General features: G+C 64.7%; 3 protein-coding genes across 3 annotated transcripts in view; 2 read left to right on the forward strand and 1 right to left on the reverse strand.

Annotated features, from left to right (window-relative positions):
- The window catches only part of ARHGAP44 (Rho GTPase activating protein 44), a 37,068-nt gene extending 19,427 nt beyond the window's left edge, over positions 1 to 17,641 (forward strand). Inside the window, exon 19 of the mRNA XM_085556882.1 lies at positions 17,404 to 17,641. Within this exon, the coding sequence (XP_085413008.1) occupies positions 17,404 to 17,464 (61 nt within the window). The 3' untranslated portion in view covers positions 17,465 to 17,641. The remainder of the gene's footprint in view (positions 1 to 17,403) is intronic.
- On the reverse strand, positions 131 to 9,072 carry USP43 (ubiquitin specific peptidase 43). The gene is made up of 15 exons (XM_085556876.1): positions 8,542 to 9,072; positions 7,450 to 7,590; positions 5,624 to 5,724; positions 4,337 to 4,429; positions 4,057 to 4,192; positions 3,855 to 3,978; positions 3,436 to 3,598; positions 3,232 to 3,343; positions 2,977 to 3,080; positions 2,593 to 2,670; positions 2,391 to 2,520; positions 1,925 to 2,273; positions 1,522 to 1,662; positions 1,271 to 1,357; positions 131 to 1,192 (listed from the first exon to the last, which is right to left on the reverse strand). Exons 1-15 carry the CDS (start codon positions 9,070 to 9,072, stop codon positions 771 to 773), a joined length of 2,712 nt encoding a protein of 903 aa, XP_085413002.1. The 3' UTR covers positions 131 to 770.
- A 910-nt stretch (positions 17,642 to 18,551) lies between the features above and the next one.
- CCDC42 (coiled-coil domain containing 42) lies at positions 18,552 to 22,776 on the forward strand. Its single transcript, XM_085556883.1, has 4 exons — positions 18,552 to 18,725; positions 19,357 to 19,461; positions 19,953 to 20,150; positions 20,963 to 22,776. Exons 1-4 carry the CDS (start codon positions 18,591 to 18,593, stop codon positions 21,323 to 21,325), a joined length of 801 nt encoding a protein of 266 aa, XP_085413009.1. The 5' UTR covers positions 18,552 to 18,590; the 3' UTR covers positions 21,326 to 22,776.
- Positions 22,777 to 22,795: the final 19 nt, after the last annotated feature.

Here is a 22,795-nt window from a genome sequence, read left to right on the forward strand (position 1 = left end):
CCAGAAACAGCCGCCCCACACGGCAGAATCCAGCCAGGACTGACCCCTGATCCCGGGCCGGTCCCCACTGCAGGAGCAGAACCACCCCCAAGGGACACAGAGCCCTTTTCCCCTGGGATGGACACTGGGCTTGTTTCACGTGTCTTTAATAGAAACCGCCGGCGGTGGGGGAGAGCCCCGTACAAAACTTGGCTGCAGGAATCGGGGATTGCATAGACCGAGGTGTGGGGAGGTGTGGGGGACCCCCCACCCCCAAATAGTCGCCTTTTAGAAAACAAAAAGCGTCTCTGAATAAAACTCTCCTGGTACAATAAATACTCTGGTGCTGCAGAGCTGGGGACCATGCACCCGCCTGCCCTGTTTGGGATGGCCCCGCGCTGGGAGACTCCAGGGTTCAGAGCCACCACTTTGGGATGAGCCCACTTTGGGATGAGCCCACTTTGGCATGAGCCCGGGTCTGAAACCCCCGGCTAGGGATGGTCCCGGTTTGGAATGCTTCTGGATCAGGGTCTGGGGTGCCCTGGGTCAGGCAGCAGCCCCCATGCAGGATTCCATTTGGGAGCACCTGGGTCAGGATAGCCTGGCTTGGTTTTCCCTGGGCTCGGAAGTGCCTGGGCTGGGAGCCCCCAGGTCGGGACGCCCTCGGCCGGGATGTGCTGGTTTGGGATCCCTGGCTCAGGCACCCTTGCGGTGGGACACCCGGCGCGGGGCGCTCCCCTTTCCGCTCGGGACCAGCTGCAGAGCTGCCGGGGCGGTGCCCCCAGCGTGGCTCAGAAGCTGGACTCGGGCACGGCCGCGGGGCGCAGGGGCCCGGGGAGCTGCCGGCCGCGCTGCGGGGCGGCCCCGGGGGGAGCCCGGGCCGGGGCCGGCCCCGCCGCGCCCCTGCCCAGCGAGGCGGACCGGCGCAGCCCCGCCTCGGGCCGGGGGGGGAGGCTGGCCGAGCTCCGCGACCGCCCCAGCGCCGAGGGGCCGGGGGGGCAGCGGCCCGGGGGGACACCCGCGTCCCCCCGCGGCCCCTCGGGGCTGCCGGGGCCCGGCGGCGGCCGGCGCGGGGTCCCCTCGGCGCTGGCGGCGCGGCGGAGCCGTCGGGGGCGGCCCGGCTCCCCCTGTCCCGGGGGTGCGGTCCGGACGCTGAGGCTGCGAGCGGGCAGCCCCTGCAGCCCCCGCACCGGGGGCCGCGCCTCGAACCCGCCTGCGGGGAAAGCGCGGTCAGGGCGGGCGGGGGGCGCGGGGGGCGCATCCTGAGCGGATGGAGTGTCCTGAGCCTCACCGTTCTCCGCGGCGCCGGCGTAGCCCGAGGGCTCGGGCTCGGGGTCGGTGCGGGGCTCGGCGGCGGCCAGGCGGAACACCCAGTGCCCTGCGGGGAGCGGCGGGCGTGGGCCGGGCTGGGGCAGGGTGGGACCGGGCCCGCACCCGCGCAGGGGTGGTGCGGCAGCTCTGTGCGCACACGTGTGCAGGGGGCACACGCAGGGCTGAGCGTGACCCCACGGCAGTGCCGGGGCGCGGGGATCGGGGGCTTACCCGTGCCGGAGGCGGCGGCGCGGCGGCGCTGGTAGAAGAGGATGTAGGCGCTGCGGGTGCTCACCTCGGCCTCCCGCACCCCCTCCACCCGGCTGTCGTCGTAGCTGTACCAGCGCCCGTCCAGGGCGTTGCAGCAGAACGCTGGGGGCGAGGGGGCGCGGGGTGAGCGGGGACCGGGGCTCTGTCCCGGGATGCCCCGACCCCCGGGGTGCAGGGGCGAACAGGAGCCCCACGGTGCGGGGACACACTGGGGCAGCGGGATGGTGCTGGAGGACACATCCCGGTGCCCTGCCTGCCCTGGGGCGCCTGCAATGCCATCCTGAATGTCCCCTCACCCTGGCTCCCCTCTGCCCTGCCCCGTGGCACCCCCGTGGCACCCCCCGTCCCCCGTGTCCCCGCTCACCGGTGTAGTGGCCGCCCTGCATGCTGCCGTGGTGGTTGCAGACTGCGTACAGGTCGTACAGGTGGTCGCGGGGGCAGCCCGGGGGCAGGCGCAGGGGGGGCTGCCAGGGTGCCCAGCGCCCCAGGAGCTGCACCCCGGGCTGGCCCCGCTGCGCCACGTGCGGGGCCATGTCCAGCCCCCGCAGCGGGAACCTCACCAGCGTGGTCAGCTTGTGCCGCTGCTCGGCCACCTGCCGGAAGCGCTTCAGGTGGATGATGAGGATGTCGGGCAGCGTCCACAGGCTGAGCTTCACCGTGCCCTGCTGGGGCACCTTGCAGTGCGGGCAGCGCCAGGCATCGTCCGGGGCCAGCTGAGGACACCACATCATGGCCACCTCCCTCTCTGTCACCCCTGCCGCCTCACAGCCAGCTCCAGCGCCCCTGTGCCGGGGTGGGCAGGGCGCGGGCCTGCCCGGGGGTGCCCGTACCTGCTCCTCCTTGGTGTAGAGCTGGAAGCACTCGTCCAGGGTGCAGCTGTGCTGCTGCCCGTGCGCCTGCTGCTGCTGCCACACGCTGTCAGCGTCCTGCACCGCCTCCTCCTGGATGCTCCCGAACAGCCTGGGGGGACGCGTCACCAGCGAGGCTGCCCGAGTGCCGGGCGTCCCCCCAGCCCGGGCGCGGGGCACTCACCGCTCTTTGGTGCCCGTGTCCCACTCCGCCGTCAGCCTCACGTGGGGAGGGCCCCCGGCCCCGCACAGCTGCAGGGCCCTGAGGGGAGGACAGGGAGAAATGTCCCCAGAGCCCCTGGCCCCGTGGGGACACCTCCTTGCCAGCCTGTGGTGGCAGGCAGGGACAGCCACCACCTCCCTCAGTGGGAATGCTGGGCCGGGGACCCAGTGCTGGGGCAGCTGTGACCACCACTGCGGCTACCCAAAGTGTCACCCATGGCTGGCCACCCACGGTGACAACACAGCCGTGCACAGGGATGCTGTGCCCACTCATGGTGATGCCACTGGCCGCCCCCAGGGGTTGAGGGGACGTCCCGGGGACAGTCCTGTCCCTGCAGCCCCTTACCTGTCGATGGCAGGGTGGCAGAGGGGACGGGGATCCTGAGGGGACAGGTAGGTGCAGGGGGCCGAGCCCCCGGCCAGGCGGATCCGGAAAAGGGCCCCCGTGCCCTGTGAGGGGAGAGGCGGCTGTGGGGTCACCGGGGGACAGGGATCCCCTGCCCAGCAGCAGCACCCGGCCAAGCCAGGATTTGGGACACGGGACAAAGACAGGCCCAAAATCTGATGGCTTTCAGGGCACAGGGTCGTTCCCTGGGCTCACCTGTGGCCGGACCTCTCCCCGCAGGACCCCCCTGAGCTGGGCCAGGATGTTCTGCTGCAGCTGCTCCCAGGAGACGCCGCGCTCCTCCCGCAGCACCAGCGGCGGCCCGAACCTGGGCACACGAGGCTGGGTGTCACAGGGACGGGGGGTGGGTAGGACAGGGTGGCAGGCGGGTGGCAGGAGGTGGCACACAGGCGGCAGTACCTGGCGAGCTGCGGGCCCGTGCCCGCCGTGTTGCAGAGCAGCAGCAGGATGCGGCCGCCGGGCGCGCGGTGCAGGCAGTCGGAGGAGCGGGCGGCGCTGGGCAGCAGCCTCGGCCCCTCGGGCCGCGGCGCCGCGGGGGACGTGGGGAGGCTGCGGGGACACCCTGGGGCCGGGAAGCGAGGGGCTCTATTAGCGCTGCGTTAATTAGTGCCACGGCCCCGCCCAGCACCGCTGTTCCCATCACTGCCGGTGGGTGCAGCTGCCTCTGACCAGGACCCACTGCCCCACCAACCCCAACGAGGGGATCCTCCACCTCCCACCAGTCCCAGTGAGGGATCCACTCCTTCCCACCAGTCCCAGTGAGGGATCCACTCTCTTCCACCGATCCCAGCACACCGCGGCCGCTGGCACGGCCGTACCTGCGCGGCGGGCGGGCGGCGGCTGGAAGGCGTAGACGGGCGCGGCCTCGCCGGCCGCCCGCAGCGCCTCGGGGTCGGACAGCGAGCGCAGGAGGCCCCGCGGGGACACCTCGGCCAGGATCACCTGCGGGACCGCCGCGGGCGCTCAGCACCGCGCGGCCGGCCCCGGCCCCGGTGCCCGCCCCGGTGCCCGCCCCGGTACCTGCTCGGCCGGGACGCGGCCGTGCCGCGCCACCATCTCCCGCAGGTCGGCCACGGTGCCCAGCAGCGGCACGGCCAGCCCCACCCGCACGAAGCGCCAGCGCTCGCACTGCAGCACCAGCGTGACGTTCAGAGCCCTGGGGACAGGCGGGACACAGCTCAGCGCGGCGAACACCCGCCGCCACCGCCGCCACCGCCGCCGGGGCTGCCGCCGCCTCCCGCCTTCCTTATCTGCCCCAAAAAATGCAAACTGCCGTCCCGCCGGGCGCGCGTGGCCTCACCTGGTCTGGCGCAGCGGGATGGGCAGGGAGATGCACAGGAAGGGGTCGAAGGTGTTGCTCTGCTTCAGGCAGTGAGGGCACGTCAGGGAGGACCTGGCAAATGGATGGGCAGGGTCAGCGGAGCGGGCACGGCCCCCCGAGAGCCCACCCTGGGGCTGATCCCAGGTACCACACGCCAAATCCATCATCCCAGGTACCACACACCAAATCTGTCATCCCACATACCCCATTCCAAATCCGACATCCCAGGTACCACATCCCAAATCCGACATCCCAGGTACCACACCCCAAATCTGTCATCCCAGGTACCACATCCCAAATCCATCATCCCTGGTACCCTGGTACCTACTGCTGATTCTCCTTAATTCTGTTTTTTAAGGATTTTTTTTGCTTTTGCTTCTGTTTGGGTTTTTTTATTTGTTTGTTTGTTTGTTTTGGGGGGGGATTTTTCCCCCGCCTTTTTTCTTAAACGAAAAGGGAAAAAGTAAATGAAAATCCAAAGCAAAGTCCTGGGTCCTCGTTATTTGTCACCTTGAATAGCCACTGAGCTCCCTGGGAAACAGCCACACAAATTAATAAATCCTTCAGCGCACAGACGGCTCCGGCACGTGGAACAGGGATAATTAAAGCGCCTTTTTTCATATATAGGACGAGGGATTAATTGAGAGAGGAGGAAGGGCTTGTGACCCAGATGTGTCCCCTGCTGCCTGCAGTGCCGTGCCTTGGGGACAGGGTGGCCTGAGCATCCCACGAGTCCCGGCCAGAGGAATGTGTGGGGTGTCCCACAGCAGGGCACCTCGTGCTGGGGTGCTGGGACAACCCCGAGTGCTGTGGCAGGAGCACAGCGTGGTCTGGGTTGTCAGGGACCTTCAGAGGGCACCGTGGGCAGGGACACCAACGTGGGCAGGGACATGGCTGTGGTCAGGGACACTGCTGTGGGCAGGGACACCGCCACTGGAGCTGGTCACTGTCCCTGTCCAGCCTGGCCTTGGACATTTTCAACTGCTTGTAGGGCAAGAAGGTCCCATGGCTGGGATGGGTGGATGGATGGATGGATGGATGGATGGATGGATGGATGGATGGATGGATGGATAGATGGGTGGATGGATGGATGGATGGATGGATGGATGGATGGATGATGGACGGATGGACGGATGGATGGATGATGGATGGATGATGGATGGATAGAGATCCTTGCAGTTTCATCCCTTCCCTGGGCTCACAGTGCCCACCCAGTGCTCGCAGAAGGGCAAAGCCCCTGTGGGCAGGATCCGTGCCCCCACTGACCTGTACTGGGCCTGGAAGTGGCTCTGCACGAAGCTCTGCCCCTGCGGGTGCTGGCTGCCTGGGGGAGACCTGCTGGCACCGCTGCTCCCATCCTTGCCAGGCTGCAGGGGCAAGAGGCGAGTGGTGAGTGAGGTGACAGGGTGAGGGACGTGTCCCTCAGGGTGTCAGGGACACGTCCTAGTGAACCAAGCCCGGCTTTGGCGTCCCTACGGCACGAGGATGAAGGTGATGCCAAAGAGACTCTGGCACCTGCATGCCTGGCACTGCCCTCCAGGCAGCATCAGTAAAAAAACCTGGGCTGTTTTGGGGTAAGACAGTGACTTTCTGGTATCTCGATGAGTAAGACTGAAAATCACTGAGGATTTTGGCCAAGAGGTGGATTTTCCTGAATGCCATCTGCTGGCACCAGGTCCTGCTGGGCCTGACGTGTCCTGACGGTCTGCCTGGCACTGGGGTCCATCTGGTGTGGCTGAGAGGGGACCTGGATGGTATCTGTGCCCTACAGGGCCCCCAGAATTCCCCAGAAATCCAGGAGGTGCCTCCAGCCCTCCTGGCAGCCGAGCCTTGTCCCTGGTGGCAATGCCAAAAGGGACAAAAACTGAGGGATGCCAGGCAAAACCACGGGTGCTGAGGGACACAAAGGGTCCCCTCCAGCACCTGGGAGGTCCTTGGCCATGGCCGTGCCACCAGCTCCAGGTGGCACAGGCGATGTCACAGCACAGCTCAAGGCACACGTGGGCACCTGACGTTCAACGGGAGCTGCCGGGCTCTCCCAAAAAGCCTGGGGCATCCAAATGGCTCCCGGGAAAGGCGGCAGGGCCGAGGCCAGCTCAGCTCCGTGCAGGGATGGCTGCAGGGCCCTGGGCAGGCGGCGCAGCCTCGCCAGGGATGGGCACCACAGCCGAGCTCTCCCTGTGGGACAGAGCTGTGCTGGAGGCTGGCAGGGTCTGCCCAGGACCCCCACCCAGGGCACAGCCACGGCACCCCCAAACTGGGCACGGGGACGGGGAGCTGCTCCCAGGTCCCTGTGACCAGGATGGGTGTCACCCCGAAGCAGGAACAGCTCAGCGCTGGGCCGGGAGTCACCCCCAGAGTGGGGACATCTCCCTGCTGGGCCGGGAGTCACCCCCAGAGTGGGGACAGCTCCCTGCTGGGCCGGGTGTCACCCCAGAGTGGGGACAGCTCCCTGCTGGGCCGGGTGTCACCCCCAGAGTGGGGACAGCTCGCGGCTGGGCCGGGTGTCACCCCCAGAGTGGGGACAGCTCGCGGCTGAGTTGAGCTCATGGGTCAAACGGCAACAGCTCAAATCCATCTCCTGCAACAGCGGCGCCCGGCGGGAGCAGCAGGCGGGGAGGGAGGTGGCAGGAGGAGGCAGGAGGAGGCAGGAGGAGGCAGGAGGAGGCAGGGAGGACCAGGGCCAGGGCCAGGGCAATGCCTGAGCGCAGATGGATTGAGGAAGACTTAATTACTCATTTTGCCAGCAGCAAAGCCGCCGAGCTGTAATTACAGCGGGCTTAGCTGGAGGCAGGGAAGGACGGGGGCGGGGGGAGCTGCATCTCCTCCTCACCAAGGACCAGGATGCCCCCCAGAGCCGGGATGCTCTGCTGGATGGGCTCCTGCCGACACCCCCGCTCTCCCAGCACTCCAGCCCCTGCCCAGCCCCGCAGCACTCGGCTCCCACCACCCTTTTACCCGCGCACGGAGCGAGCCGCAGCATCCCCATCCCCTGCGGGGCGGGGCCCAGCTCCATCCACCCCCGGCACCACATCCCGGCGCCCCGGTCCCAGACCTGGCCCGAGCGCCTCCCCCCAGCCGGGGGCACCCACCTGCGTGGGGCCGCGGCTCTGCTGGGCGGGGGAGGCGGCGCCCAGGTCCTCGTGCATTCGGTCCAGCAGCCAGAGCAGGAACTCGAGCGCGTCGTGCTGAGCGTTGCCCCGGAACTGCGAGCTGTGCTTGGAGACGATGTTCTGCAAGACACGGGTGTGGCAGGCGCTGATGAACGGGTTCTTGCTCAGCACCCACCCCAAAACCATCCCTGCTCCATCCCTGCAACAGCCTCTGCCTTCGTCCTGCCTCTGCAGGGCCATCAGGGCGGGGGGGACACCGAGCACGCAGCTGAGACAGAGGCTCTGTGGTGTCCCAGCTTCCAGCGGCCAGGAGGGGACACAGGGAAAACCGCAATGAAGTCCAGATGGGCAAGCGCAGCCATGGGGACCCTCAGGTCCCACCTGCCCCCAGCACTCGGATGGGATCCGCTCAGCGTAGCCCATCCCAGGGCAGGGCTCGGCTTCCCGGGAGCTCCCCCGGGCGCTTTGTGAAGTTCAGTGGCAGCAGCGGTTTATTGGCAGCACCGAGAAAATGCCACTCGTGTCCCTGAGCGTGGGGAGATCCATGCCAGGCTGAACGTGCTGTGATACCCCTGACGCGCTGTTCCCTGGCCTGCGCCTGGCAGAGGTGTGGCACACGCTCAGGGACAGAGCCTGAGGCCACCAAATTTGGCTCCTGGGACAACATCCTGCCTTACAGTGATCACATCCAGCACCGGCTCGTCCTCAGGGCTCTGTGGCACGGCCAGGGCTGGGAGCTCACCCACCGCGGGAGCTCGGGGCACAGCGGGAGGTGACATGCCAGAGGGAGGGGACAGCAGCAGGGCTGGGGGTGTCTGGCAGGGCAGGGTCCACGGGGAGGATGAGGCAGGGGAGTAGGTGATGTGAACTGGGAAGGCGTCCGTGGGTTTGAGGGGGTTGGGAGGGGTGTCAGAGGGTTCCTGGGCTGGGAAGGTCTCAGTGGGTCCCTGGGCTGGGAAGGTCTCAGTGGGTTCGGGGGGCCGGAGGGAGCTGTGAGCGGGGCGTGCCGCTGCGAGCCGGGGATGCCGCTGGGGCCGGGGCGAGAGGAGCCGCGCGGGGGCCGCTCGGTACCTTGAACTCCGCGGAGAGCTGCGGGGTGTACTGGCGGGTCCAGAGCGCCCGCACCAGGGCCGCCAGCCGCTGCGTGACCTCGGCGCGGGCGCCGCGGGCGCGGTACCGGCCCAGCGCCAGGCGCTCGGCCAGCGGCGCCGTGTTGCTCAGGCACTGCACCACGGCGTTCATGAAGCAGGTGTTGCCGTGGTTCCGCAGCCCCTGCGCGCCCGGCGGCCGCTCCCCGCCGCCCGCTCCCGCATCGCTCCCCGCGCCGCCCCCCGCCGCCGCCGCCGGGGCCGCCCCGCCGAGCCGCCGCCGCGACCCCCCCCGGAACCCGCCCTCGTCATCCTCGGGGGCGGCGCGGCGGCCCCCGCGGCCCCCGGCCAGGCGCGCCCAGGTGCGGAGCAGCCGCCCGGCCAGGCTGCCCAGCGAGCGCAGCGCCCGCCGCCGCCGCCCGGGCCCGGCCCGCGGCCGCCCCGCCGGGCTCGCCCCGCCGCCCCCCGCCCGCCGCCGCCGCCCGGGGCCGCCGCCCGGCCCCGCCGCGCTCATGGCCGCGGGCGGCCGCCGCCCTGCCCCGGCCCCGCCGGCCCCGGCCCCGCCGCGGCGCGCATGGCCCCGGGCGGGCGCTGGGCGCCGCCGGTGCCGGTGCCGGAGCGGGGCCCGGAGGGGCCGGGCGGGAGGTTTTGTGCGCGGCCGGCTCCTCCCCCGGCCGGGCTGGCTCGGGAGAGGGAGACGGGAGGAGGAGGGAGAGGGAGCGGAGGAGGCGGGGGAGCGGGGAGGTGCCGCTCGGGCGGCCGTGCCCCGGTGTCCCCAGCGTCACCCCGGTACCGCGGCACCGCCCGGCTGACCCAGCCCTCCGCGTGCCCTGTCCCTCCGCGATCCGCGGCTTTCCGGCAGCGCCGTCCCTGCTCCGCGGGAGCTGCCCGGCTGCCCTCAGCATCGCCTCGGGCTGTCCCAGCCTCACTGGGATGCCCCAGTCCTGCCTCCTCCGGCGCTCCGAGCTGGAACAGCGGCACCGCGGGCACCTCTGCCCGTCCACACTGAGCTTTGGGACATGACAGTTCCTCCGCACAGAGACACAAAACGGGAGTTTCCAGCCCAGAGCTGCCGGAGTCCAGAGGCTCCTGCCCACCCCGCGCTGTTTGGCACCACGCCCTGGTGTCCTCTGGGGTCAGGGAGGTGCAGCAGGACGGCAGAGGAAGGCTCAGGGGGTGCTGGCGGGTGTCACGGTCTCTCCTCCCCGCAGGGCAGGTGTCCTGGGCCGGGGTGTGAGCCCGGGGGTGGTGACAGGATGGTGACTTCCCAAGGGGCACGGGTCGGGCACGGGGCCGTGTGCTGCGCCTGGAGTGATCCCAGCTTAAATCCACCCCGTGCTGCCGATGCTGAGCAGATGGAGGGGGATCAGCCGCCCGTGGGTCCCCAGGGACGGCTCCACCGCGACTGCCCCGGGCTCAGGAGCTGCTTATCCGGAGAGGAGAGAGGATTGAGCCCGGCCGAAGTTTTCTCCCGCCCGCAGCCAGCCCCGGCTGGCACGGGATGTCCCCTGAGAGCCTGGCTGGGGTCACCCCCCGCCCCCTGCCAGCCCCCCGAGGGAGCAGCCGCCTTGCAGGGACTGCAGCTCCCACTCTGGCACCACCCCGGGCTCGCAGCCTTTCCTCCGGGGGATGGGAATGGCGATGGAGCAGCCCCGCCGGGGGTGGTCCCGGCCTGCGGAGCCGCTCCAGGCCGGGGGTGCAGCGCAGGGCTCAGGGCAGCCCCTGGCCCCGCAGAGCCCCCCAGCACCGTGAGGGCTCCCGGCTCCCAGCCTGCCTGAGGAAAGCTGCTGGCAGCGCGGGGCTCTCGCTAGCCCAGGCACTCGAGGAAAGTCTGGGCTGAGCTGAAATTCCAGCTACAATCCCCCCAAGCTCAGCAGTTTGACTCCTGGCCTGGCTCTGCATCCAGTGCTGAAGTTCATTTCTCAGCATCCTCCTGGCCAGAGCCGTGAAATCCATCAGCCAATGGCGAAAATGCTCCTTTGGGAAAAACATCCCTAATAGCAGGCTCCCTGCCCTTCTGAGGATGACAAACCGTACACAGAGTGTTCCCTGGGGCGCCTGGCAGGCCCCTGGCCCTGCTCCAGCACCACCCACTGCAAAGCCCGCTGCAGACCCCAGGAGATGGGAACTGGGATCCGCCGGAGCGCTCCTGTGAGGACGTGGGGCTTTTCCTGGCTGCAGTCTCTGACAGGGGCAGGTTGTGCCTCGTGCAGCGTGGGAAGAATTGGTTTATCTAGAGCAGCTCCCGGCCCACCGAGGAGAAAAGCACTTGTTGTTTCTCTCTGGCCGGTTTTGGCTGCACACTCCAGCCCCGAGCATCCCACGCAAGCCAGGGCTGAGTGCAGTGGGGGGAGAGGGAGCCGGGGCAGGGCTCGTGCTGAGCCCAGGGAGCCAGAAACACAAAGCAGCTCCTTAAGGAAAGTGAGGAAAAGCCTGAAGGAAAGCGAAGGGAGCAGAAAGCCCGGAGGCAGGAGCTGAACTGAGAACTGGATCAGAACCTGGCGTTTGTTAGAGGGGGTGGAAGGGAAGGGAGAGACAGAGCCAAGGGAAATGGCTCTAAAGTGAGAGAGCAAAACTCAGTCATGTCAAAAACCCCAAACCTGCCAGGACTGGGAAGTACTGGGTGGTGAAAGCATCTTCCCAGGATCCTGTCAGCCCCCCCAGCTGCCCCCTGTGATGCCAGTGCAGGAAATCTGGCAGCACACGTCAGCCAACGGCTGAAAACTGAATCAGGGCCTTTCCAAGCAGGGGCAGAGGCATCCCATGGCTGTCAGTGCACAGCCCCGGCTGGAGCAGGCAGAGGTGCCCTTCCCACGGGAAACTCCTGCTCATTCCAATTTGAGGCAGTCTGCACACCGGAGTGAGCCTCAGGAATGCTCACCGTGTGAATCTGCCTTTCAGTGGCACTGTATTTGTCATCTTCCCTCTTTTTCAGGTCATTCTGAACGTGATGCCTTCCTATTCAGTCTAAATCAAATATTTATCGATGCTGCAGCATCCGGCACCGCTGGGTTGCATCAGCACTTTCTGCCTAAAATGCCTTTTTTGGGATCTCCTGGCTCTCTCCAGCTCCTGCCTCTCAAGCTGCCATTTCCTGCTTCTGCTTCAGAGCAAATGTGGGGTGGGCAAAATCTGAGCGTCAAACACAAGGAAAGGATGGAAATTCTTGGTCCCTATGATGGAAAATTCCTTGTTGTTATGGCATGAGCTGCCTGGGACAGCAGACAGCCGGGATGGATAAACATGGAGGGGTTGGGTTGGATTAGGGAAACACGGGACAGGACAGCACTGGGTATGGGCATGAGCTCCTGTGCCAGGGAGGGACTTGGATTTCAGGATAAAATCCTGAATAGATCTGAGCTGAACTGACTCAGGCCCGAGAGAAATCCATTTCCACGCTGCCAAATCATTGTGATAATAATAACAGCAAAAAAAAAAGAGAAACCTTCCTCCCTGCTCGCTGTGCTCTGCCCTGGGACAATGTTTGCTTTCTTTGAGCCTCTCCCGCTCTCTTGGCACGGGCTGGGAACATCTGTGCTGTGGAGTGGAAATGTGCTTTCAGCAGCCCCGTCCTGCTCCCGGCCTGGGGGCAGCTGGGGGAGCCCGGGTGGGGCTGGGAGAGCCAGGCTGGCACTGCCCCCTCCCTGCCCCTCCCTGCCCCCTCCCTGCCTGCAGCAGTTCCAGGGCTCAAGGCAGGCAGAGAAATCTCCCCCTCGAAAGCCTCCCTGCTCAGCCTCTGCAGCTGGGATTGAATTATAGATAGCAGAGCGAGTTATTTAGTGCCCCATGAAAGATGCATGGGGCCTGCCTTTTTCGGGAGCCTCTTTGAGGAGGGACAGCACCGAGGCAGGGAAATTCTGCCTCTGCAGGGCTCTGGGCGCGGGCTGATGAATAGAGCTGGCCACGCTCCGTCGGCTCGGAATGGGAGAGCAGCAGATAACCCCGAGCTGCAGAGCTGCTGCACTTTGTCCGCAGCAATCTCACTCGGGGTTAATGCATCTGTTCCCCCCCGGCTGCTCTGCTGAGCGGGGGTCTCCAGGCTCTCCCACCCTTTATCCCTGCGGGCCAGGACGGGCCGGGAGGAGCGGGGCCGGGATGCACCAGAGCTGAGCAGCGCTTGTGCCTGAAACCCCCGGGCTGCCCGGGGCTCAGATGGGCTGGGGCAGCTCCGAGGGGGGGAAATCAACCCCGGCAGAGCTGCGAGCCTGGCCCAGCCCAGCCCAGCCCGGCCCAGCCCGGCAGCAGCAGCTCGGTTCACTGGGGAGATCCAAACCGGGGTAAATAAACCCAGGGCAGGGGTGCGAGCCCCTTCTGCACCTCCAAACTCTGTCCCCCGGGCAGCTGGCAGTGACAGAGCTCCTTGGGAGCCCTGGGTGGCTCTCACAGGCTCCGTGCCCTCCTCAGTGTCCCGCACGGGCACAGGGGGTGTGCCAGCCTGTCCCACATTCCCGTGGCTGGATCCTGGATCCCAAAGCCTGCAGAACCTGCTGGAGTGTTTATGGCTCAGGGCTCCAAAGGAGGAGAGGCTGGAGTGGCTGAATTCCTGTGCTGAAGCTCCATTAGTGCGAGCAGGGGGTTTTCAGGCAGAAGGAAGAGGATTTGATGGTGTTTGATGGCCAGCAGAGGGGCACAGTCCAAAGGATCCGCCCGTGTGTGCTGCAAGCAGGAAACGCTTCCAGCGACACGTGAGGGAAAACAAGCAATGACACCTCCCAGTGCCTGTCCCCTAGCAGAGCTGTCAGTGCAGGTGGAGAGATAAATCATCCCCATTAACTGAAGCATCTGAGATCCTCAGCATTAGGGGCTGCAGCCTTCTGCTGCGTTGGAATTGATGACAGAATTCTCCCAGGGCTCCAACGCCTGCGAGAGAAATCCTCCACTTGCATCAGCTCCCAGGCTGCTGCCTGCACTGATCTCTGCACAAACAGAACTTGAGAGCTGTTGCTTTTAATCCTAGATGTGATCCTGAGTTAGTAATAAGCACTTCTGCTGCGGGAATCTGGAGGCTGTTTGAAGAATCAGGCCGGGAATGCGAGTGTGCCAGGCTGGAAACTGCCCGGCAGCTTTCGCAGGGGCTGCACTCTCCAGAGCCAGGCCCTGAAGAGTTTAAATTGGACACTGCAAAAGAAGCATCCCTGGGTTCCTTTGAGAACGGGGGTTAAAAGCTTGGCTCCAAAGAGCTTCCTAGTAAATGCCAGGAGCTGGAGCTGAATTTTTCCTTAATCAGGAGCAGACAAATTAAAACAAACACAGAAGACTGAATTTACACAACAAGTCATTCATTAAAGGCAGGGCAGAAGAGGGGGAGGGAGGAGAGAGGAGTGAAAGCCAGAGAGCCTCCAAAAGGGAGCAGATCGAGCCAGGCTGTGCCAGGAGCCAGGAAAGGTGGCAGCACAGCACCAAGGGCTGGAACAACAGCCACGGTGATTCTCAGAAGGGGGGAACCCTTCACGCCGATCTGAACCGAGCAGCGAAATCCCGCTGCCCCTGAGTGAGTCAGACCCACTCTTCAGTGCTGCGGGGGATCTGCTAAATGCATGGCAGGACATACAAAAATGGAGGCTCCTCTAATTGTACAAATGCTTGAGAGTTACCTCAGCTGTAAGAAAAGGATCCCCTGGAGTGGCTGAGGGAGCGGCAGCCCCGCAGCTCTGCTCCAGCTGCTTGTGCAAATCTGGGGAATTCCAGCCCAGGCTGGCAGCACCTGGAATCTGAGAACCCCCAAATGGTTTGGGTTGGAAATTACCTTAGAGCTCATCCAGTGCCACCCCTGCCATGGCAGGGACACCTTGCACTGTCCCAGGCTGCTCCAAGCCCTGTCCAGCCTGGCCTTGGGCATTTCCAGGGATGGAGACCCCACAGCCTCTCTGTTCCAGGGCCTCACCAGTCCTGTAGTAAAGCATTTCTTCCTAATTTCTAATCAAAACCTTCCCTCTTCTGCCTAAGCCTGTTCCTCTTTCCCCACAGGCAGGGGAATCCTCAGACATCCCTTTGATTTCGGCAGGGTGGGCTAATCTCCAGGGGAACTGTGATATTACTCCTTTCCAGCTGAAGCGGGGTCGGTGCCCGGCAGAGTTCAGGGCCCGCAGCAGAAACTGGGCCAGTAACACCAAGGACTTCAAAAGGCTCTTCACCAGCATCCACTCCCCAGGTTCAGCAGCAAATCCATGGATTTAGCCACAGGCAGTGAACACGATGCCACAGCTCCCCTGGGGAGCTCCCAGAGGTGTCACAGAAGTGACAAGATGAGAGCCCGGGCTGGCTGGAGCCTGCAGGCATTGCCACTTGTTCCTGCAGCCTGCCAGGGTCCTGCAGGAGGGCACTGGGAGACAGCCCTGAGAGCAGGAGAGAGGGCAGAGCTAACAGGGAAGGGCAGGGGGAAGATCCTTCCCTGTGTCACCTGCATTCCCTGTGTCCCTGCATCCCTTGTGTTCCCTGTGTCCCTGTGTTCCTTCTGTTCCCTGTGTCCCCTGTGTTCCCTGCACTCCCTGTGTCCCTGCATTCCCTGCATCCCTTGTGTTCCCTGTGTCCCCTGTGTTCCTCCTGTCCCCTGTGTTCCCTGCATTCCCTCTGTCCCTGTGTCCCCTGTGTTCTTTCTGTTCCCTGTGTCCCTGCATTCCCTGTGTCCCTTGCATTCCCTGCATTCCTTGTGTTCCCTGTGTCCCCTGCATTCCTTCAGAGTGCTCTCGCTGCCCCAGCAGCCAGGCAGCCCCATCGGTGCTGCCAGACCTCTCGTGGATGGAGCACAGAGGCTGTGTAGGAGGTTAAAAATATCTCCATTCATTATTTACTCCTTACGGCAAGAACCCGATGCTTTGAAGTGTGATTATAAATAAAAACACCATCAGAAACCCCGCCTGCCCACCCCTTCCCCTGCAGGAATATTTGCTTTTTGTCCTGCTCTGATCTCCTGTGAACTCTTCCAGCTCACCTCCTTTAAATATCTCTTAATTTTCTTTCAGTTCAAATCAACCCTTTCTGGAAATGCATTTCCAGTGGTGCATCCCCCTTTGCCTCGGCAGCCTTGGAGCTGCTCAGCTATGACGGGGATCAAAAGCAATTTTGTTGTTCATGCCTGTATTCTAGAGCTCGCAGAAATGCACGTACAGATGATTCCACGTAGGTGGAAAAGCAGGAGCATCATCACCACCCCACTAAAGTTCTGCCACTCCTTCTCAAAACACAAACAAAGGAATCTTCAGATCCGCCCGAGGCAATAAACACGTTCTGCATCTGAAGGCAGAGTTCCTTTAAGGTTGACCCGACTTGTTTGCAATAAACATCTCCCCCTCCCCCAGCAGATCTAAACCTTTTCTTTACAGATAAACTCCTCCTGGGGGGCTGTGGAATCCACGTTTGGAGTTTCATGGAGAGCCAGGGGCTCCTAATTCCCAGTGTGAGCAAGGTTTTAGGGATAAAGGGTGATGTTTGTTCCCTAAAACACAGCTTTGGAACGCCCCATCCCCGGCAGTGCCAAGGCCGGGTCGGACTCTGGGGCTTGGAGCAGTGGGAGATGACCCTGCCATCACTGCTTTGAGGTGCCCTCCAACCCAAACCATTCTGGGATTGTATTTTGCACATAAATTACAACCAAGTGGTGAAAACAACCCCCCAGGAAGGAGGGAAGGAGGGACAGTGCCATCAGGGGGGCTGCAAGTCCCAGCTCCCCTCCAGGAGGGGAAATTCCCTCCCGGGACGCCCCAAAGCCCCTTTGGAGCAGCCAGACCCTGCCGAGCCCAGGGCAGCTCTGCTCTGCAGGGCACCAGAGCGGGCATTTCCCAAACCCACACCTGCTGCTTTTCCAAGGAAAAGCCCAAAGATGCCTATGGAATCACCCAGCTCTGCAGGGGGGAAACAAAACCAACCCTTGGCCCAGGGTTAGCAATTCCAGGGACTAAATTGTGTGGAAAGAAGGATGGATGTTTTGATAAATGCTGTGGGTTTGACTGGAAGAAAGCATCTGCAGAACCCCTCCCGTGGCACTGAAGGCTCTGCTACACCCGGAATTCCTGCCATGGGACACGAAATGTGGCTCCACGAGGAGCTGGTGACAGTGCCGTGACAAGGAGGTGTTTGTGTGCACAGCAGGTGGGAGGGAATCACTGCACGGAGCTGGGAGAGGGAAATGGGAAGGGTGGAAATGGATCTGACAGTGGTGGGAGATAAAAACGTTCTGGGATCTTCTCCCTGGCTGCAAGGACCCGAGGGATTTCCCATTTCAAGGCTCTGGAAGCTGCACTTGGTGCGAGTGAGGGAAGAGGGCAGGGAGGAAGGCAGGGAGGGGAGAAGGGAGGAAAGGGGAGCGTTTCTCTGCTCCAGAATCCTGGCTTTGAGCAGAAATGGCTGCTTTGGGCAGTGCAGGAGGAGCTGGGGGCACTGCCCGTTACTCCCACCCCATGTCTGCTCCTGTCTCCCTTCACCCCAAATGGGCAGTGACAGAGACAGCTCCCGTGGGAATCAGGTCTGGGAGGCTCCAGCATCGTGTCCCAGCCCACGAAGGGCCTGAGCCTGGGCTGTGTGTGGGTCTGGCGTTGGAGAGAAGGATCAATCACCTGGAAATGCTGATTGTGGCGGGTGTTTTCAGGGGGTGAAGAGGGAAGTCAGATTTGTGAAATGAAATGTATCCAGGAGCAGCAGGCAGGCTCTGCTTCGCTGTTCAGGGTGGTGAAGGGAATGCAGTGATTTAAAACAAGTAGGCTTTAGTCACTTTTAGCAAAAAAAGTTGGGTTTGTTTCCCATTTTTGTCCTGACTTCACCCGAGCCGGAGCACAGTGCCCGCGCTGCCGTGGCCGGGCAGCTGCGGGCTCTGCTCCGGGCTGCTTTTCCAGCAGAGCTCCTTTTCCAGCAGGGCTGCTCCATCCCACGGCCAGGAGATGTCCCCAGCTGCCCGGGATTCCTTGGTGTAACAAAAATCAGTGAGAACTTCAGAGATCCTAAAAGCCTTCTCATTTCTTCTGTTTGTGGAAGTGCTTTGGGGAAGAGCAAGCAAAACTTTATTAAGGCAGCAAATCTGCCTCTTTAGATATTTTTATGCTATAAATTTCATTTTATATATTTTACACGTTGTCTATAAAGCTCAATAAAATGAAATCAATTAAAAACTGAGCAGCTGGTTCTTGGCAAAGGGGAAAGCTGAGCCTGGCCCAGAGAGGGAGCCCTGGGCAGAGCTCAGAGCTCAGAGCAGCTCTCAGCCCTCCCTGAGCTGGGCCAGCTCTGGGCTCCAGCCGGGCTTTGGGAAAGGGGCCTGGGGTGCTGGGAAAGGGGATGGGGCTGCCAGGGAGGGCTGGGACACGGGGATGGGGCTGCCAGAGGCCCTGACACACCCCCAGGGCAGCAGAGGGCACAAGGGCCAAATCTGGGCAGAGAAGAAGTGAAGATGAATGAAAAAGAGAAGGGAATGCAAAAATTCCACGCTCTGGGCACAGTGGCCGTCCCCTGATGCCAAGGAGTTCACAGGAGCTGTCACAGTGCCGGGAGGAGCCCCTGGAGCTGTCACAATGGGTGCAGGAACATCTGGAGCTGTCACAGTGCCAGGAGTAGCACTGGAGCTCTCACAATGGTTGGGGGAGCCACAGTGCCTCTCTCCGGGACCGAGAGCAGCCACAGGGCTTGTCCCGGTGGGCTGGAGTAGCCCCGGGGCTCGTGCAGTGCCCCGGGGCTGCCCGGGGCCGGCCAGCAGCGATGGCACACGAGGACGTGAGCTATTACCGGGGGCAGTACCGGAGCAGGCTCCTGCCTCTGCTCAGGTGAGGGATCCTGCAGCCCCCCGCTGTCTGCAGCGCCCCTTCCCTGCCCTGCAGGCTCCCGTCCCTCACCCGTTCCCTTCCCTTTCCCTTTCCCTTTCCCTTTCCCTTTCCCTTTCCCTTTCCCTTTCCCATCCCTTTCCCCTTCCCGTTCCCGTCCCTCCCTCCCGCCCTGGCTCTGCCGGGTCCCTGCAGGGAGGGCTGGGGGGCCGCGCTGCCGGGGGGTCCCCGGTGGGGCTGGGGTCCTGCCCAGGGCCGGGGCACGCCCAGCCCCGGAGCATCCCCCGGGATGCGGCGTGAGCTGGGGAACGGCGGCAGGGAGCTGCGGGCGGCGGAGGAGGACTCCAGCAACTCCTTCATCTGCGTCCTGAAGAAGATGAAGGAAGTGCGGCTGGTGGAGGAGGCCGTGCAGGAGACGGAGGAGGTGAGGGAGCCGCGAGGGCGCAGGGACACGGCCGGGGGCTCCGGGGGCTCCGGGAGCTCCGGGGGCTCCAGGGGCTCGGGGGGCTGCGGGGGCTCGGGGGGCTCGGGGGGCTCCGGGGGCTCCGGGGGCTCCGGGGGCTCCAGGGGCTCGGGGGGCTGCGGGGGCTCGGGGGGCTCCGGGGGCTCCAGGGGCTCGGGGGGCTCCAGGGGCTCGGGGGACTCCGGGGGCTCCAGGGGCTCCGGGGGCTCCGGGGGCTCGGGGGGCTCCGGGGGCTCGGGTGGCTCCGGGGGCTCTGGGGGCTCGGGGGGCTCCGGGGGCTCGGGGGGCTCCGGGGGCTCCAGGGGCTCCGGGGGCTCTGGGGGCTCCGGGGGCTCTGGGGGCTCCGGGGGCTCTGGGGGCTCGGGGGGCTCCGGGGGCTCGGGGGGCTCCGGGGGCTCCAGGGGCTCCGGGGGCTCTGGGGGCTCCGGGGGCTCGGGGGGCTCGGGGGGCTCCGGGGGCTCGGGGGGCTCCGGGGGCTCGGGGGGCTCCAGGGGCTCCGGGGCTCGGGGGGCTCCGGGGGTTCGGGGGGCTCCAGGGGCTCCGGGGGTGGCTCTGGCTGACAGCAGCATCAGCCCCGCTCTGCCGCTGCCAGTCCTTCACCCAGAGCATGGAGGCCCTGGCTGAGCAGTGGAGGGACCTGCACGCCAGGAGGGCCCAGCTGAAAGCACACGTGGTGGCATCGGGGGCGACTGTAAAGGTACACCTGGCACACCTGGCACACCTGGCACACCTGGCACACCTCATACACCAGGCACACCTGGCACACCTCATACATCTGGCACACTTCATACATCTGGCACATCAGCACACCTGGTACACTTCATACACTTCATACACCTGGCACACCTGATACACCTGGCACACCTGGCACACCTGATACACCTGGCACACCTGGCACACTGCCCCCGCTCCCCCCTCTCCCTGGAAGAGCCCTGGCTCGGCGCTCCCGGCCGTGCCCCCCTGAGGCCGGGGCTGGGGTTTGTGCCCCGGTGAGGAGGGGCTGGTCTGGCAGGCACAGCCCCACCGGGGCTGCCCCCAGGCCTGAGGGACACTGCCAGGGTGGCCCTGGGACACGGAGGGAGTGCTCAGCAGTGCCGGGGTGTCCTGGCAGTGCCCTGGGTGACCCAGCTCTGCCTTCCCGTGCCTCCCTCCCCCTCTGGCTGAGCGTGGTGTGGGAACCCCCCCCAGGAGAAGGAAAGGCTGCGAACCCAAGCTCTGAAGAAAGCCAAAGAAGAGAAAGAGGAGAATTCAAAAAAGGAGAGTGAGGTCTTGAGGGCTAGGATGGAACTAGAAGCCCTGAGGAAACAGCGCCAGAAGCTCTCAAAGAAATTGCAGAAGTACTCCCTGTTCAAGAGGTACCTGGAGGATGTGGTGGAGAACTCACAGGTGAGCGTGGACGAGGCTCGGGGACGGCCTCGCCTGGGTTGGACCAGAGGGGACGAAGCAGGGCCAGGGAAATGCACACCTGATCAGAGCCAGAACTCCAGGAGGGCTGGGAAGGGTCCCCTGGCAACCGAGGCGGGCCACAGGGAGCAGGGGCAGGAGGGAACCAGAACAGAGAACTGAGAAAAGGGAACAAAAACCATGAGAAAGGGGAAAGCTCAGCGCTGAGGGCAGCAGGGTCCCCTTGGTGCCACCATTCCAGGTCACACCGGTGGTCTGGCAGAGGTGAGAGCTGCCCAGAGCGGGAGCGGGCGCTTGTGAGGAAAGCTGTGCCTCCTCTCAGGGGTGCTGGGGCACCTCTCCCTGCACCCCTCGTGCTCCTGCTGCTCCCCTGGGCACCCGGAGCTGCTGTGTTTGTCCCAGCGCTGTTCCCCTGGGCACAGCTGTACCACCTCCCTGTGCCACTGCCAGTCCCGGGCCTGGCCCCGGGCACGGCACGGCCCAGGGGACGTGGCTGTGCTCAGGGACAGCAAGACCATGGAGGAGGGAGAACCTTCCAGGGGGGAGCCTTGGCCTGCTCAGGGCAGGGGAACCTGGGCAGGGCAGGGCAGGGCAGGGTGTCCCTGACCCAGGACAGGGTGTCCCTGACCGAGGGCAGGGTGTCCCTGACCCAGGGCAGGGTGTCACCGACCCAGGGCAGGGTGTCCCTGACCCAGGGCAGGGTGTCCCTGACCCAGGACAGGGTGTCACCGACCCAGGACAGGGTGTCCCTGACCCAGGGCAGGGTGTCCCTGACCCAGGACCCTGTGCTGCAGTTCCATGACATCGATGACCTCATCACCTACTACAAGGCCCTGCTGAGGACACGCAAGGACCTGCTGCAGTCCCAGTGGTGGCAGCGGCAGCTGACGGAGCAGGGCAAGAGCCTGCAGCAGCAGATCAGGGCAGAGAAGGAGGCTGAGATGCTTCAGTGCAAGAACGACCTCCTGCAGCTCAAGGAATCTTTTGAGCAGGCTCAGAGTGACATCCGCCAGTGGGTAAGGAGCTGTGGGGTGTTCACAGGGGCTCTCCAAGGCCTGGGGGCCAGGAGAGGCTTCTCCTGCAGCCAGGGGCTCGTGGCAGAGCCCAGCAGCAGTGTGAGGTGCAGGAGATGCCCGACCCTCGGGGCAGCAGTGTGAGGTGGAGGTGATGCCCGACCCTCAGGGCAGCAGTGTGAGGTGCAGGAGATGCCCGGTCCCATCCCTGCAGGGGCTGCAGGAGGAGGGAGAGCCCGGCTGTGGGGCAGGTTTGTCACCAGAGGAGCTGGGGGCAGCCCTGCAGGGAGCTGTCCCTGCTGCGGGGTGGGCACGGGGCTGGCAGGGGACGTGCCAGGGTGGCACTGCAGGGCTGCAGCCCAGCCGGGCTGGCTCCTGGCCCTGCTCCCAGCGCACCGGGCTGCGCCGGCTCCTTCCCAGCCCGGAGGAATCTGGAATTCGGGGTCCAAGCCGGGCTCCTGGGGCTGAAGCAGCTGTGCTGGGACGTGTCTGCTGTCCCCAGGAGGATCGCTGGGCCGAGCTGCAGGACAGGGCTGCCAGGAAGGCCACGGAGCTGAAGTGCCTCACCATGGCCATCCACAGCCTGTTCCAGGCCGCCAGCGTGCGGCTGCAGCCGCAGGGCAGGGTGGCAGCTGGGGACAGCCACAGGCAGCTGGACACGGTAACGCCAGCACGGCCACCCCGGCCAGCAGGACAGGGGTGCAGATCCAGGGTCTGATCCACGGCCAGGCTCTGGTTCCATTCCATTCCCCCACAGAGGCACTCTGGTGCTGCACCTGCTTTCCTGTCCTGTCCCTCACCTTGGGGACATCTGCCCTCCACAGGGGACAGGCTCCCCTCTGCCTCCCATTCCCACTCCTGCCTGACCCTGCCCTCTCCCCCCCCAAGATACAGCAGTTCATCCACGACCTCCAGGACTTCACGGAGGACATGAAGGAGCGTGGCCGAGCTCTGTGAGAGCCGCCCTGCCAGCGAGGGAGCAGCAGGGTGGGCAGGGGAAGGGGAGGACGAGAGAACCCCGCAGATACTGCAGACTAAAAAAACAGCAAATATTTTAAGGCATCTCTTCATCTCCTGCTGATCTGCCCTGCTCTTCTGTGAGCCCAAAGACTCAGGAGCAGAAGGGAGAGAAAAGCAGAGGGGAGTGAGCCCTGCTGGCTCTCGGGGCTCCCAGGGGTCTCATGGACACTGACGGTGCCACCAAGAGCTTCTGCCTCACCACAGGGCACAGGGGATGCCGTGCCTCTGTGCCCTGCCTCTCATCCCAGTGGTGACACTGCCCAAGGGACAGGGCCATCCACACCCCTCCTGAGAGGCGACTCAGCTGTCCCTGCCCTGCCACACGGCCACCCACGGCCACCATGGCCACCCACAGCCACCCACAGCCACCCCCGGCCACCCCCGGCCACCCATGGCCACCCTGACACCCACCTGGGCCCCTCTCTCTGCTGGCAGGAGCTCATGGGATGGGAGCAGCTCTGCCCCTGCCCTGCGAGGGACAGTGGGGACACGGCTGTGCCCAGGGGCTGTGGAGGCCACTGAGGGAAGGGAAGTGAGGCTCAGAGGCAGAAATGGAAGGGTTGGGGGTCTTGTGCAGCAGCAGGAGCTGCTCTG

This window comes from Lonchura striata, chromosome 18 (assembly GCF_050655825.1).
Source record: "Lonchura striata isolate lonStrDom1 chromosome 18, ASM5065582v1, whole genome shotgun sequence".
NCBI classification, from domain to species: Eukaryota; Metazoa; Chordata; class Aves; order Passeriformes; family Estrildidae; genus Lonchura; species Lonchura striata.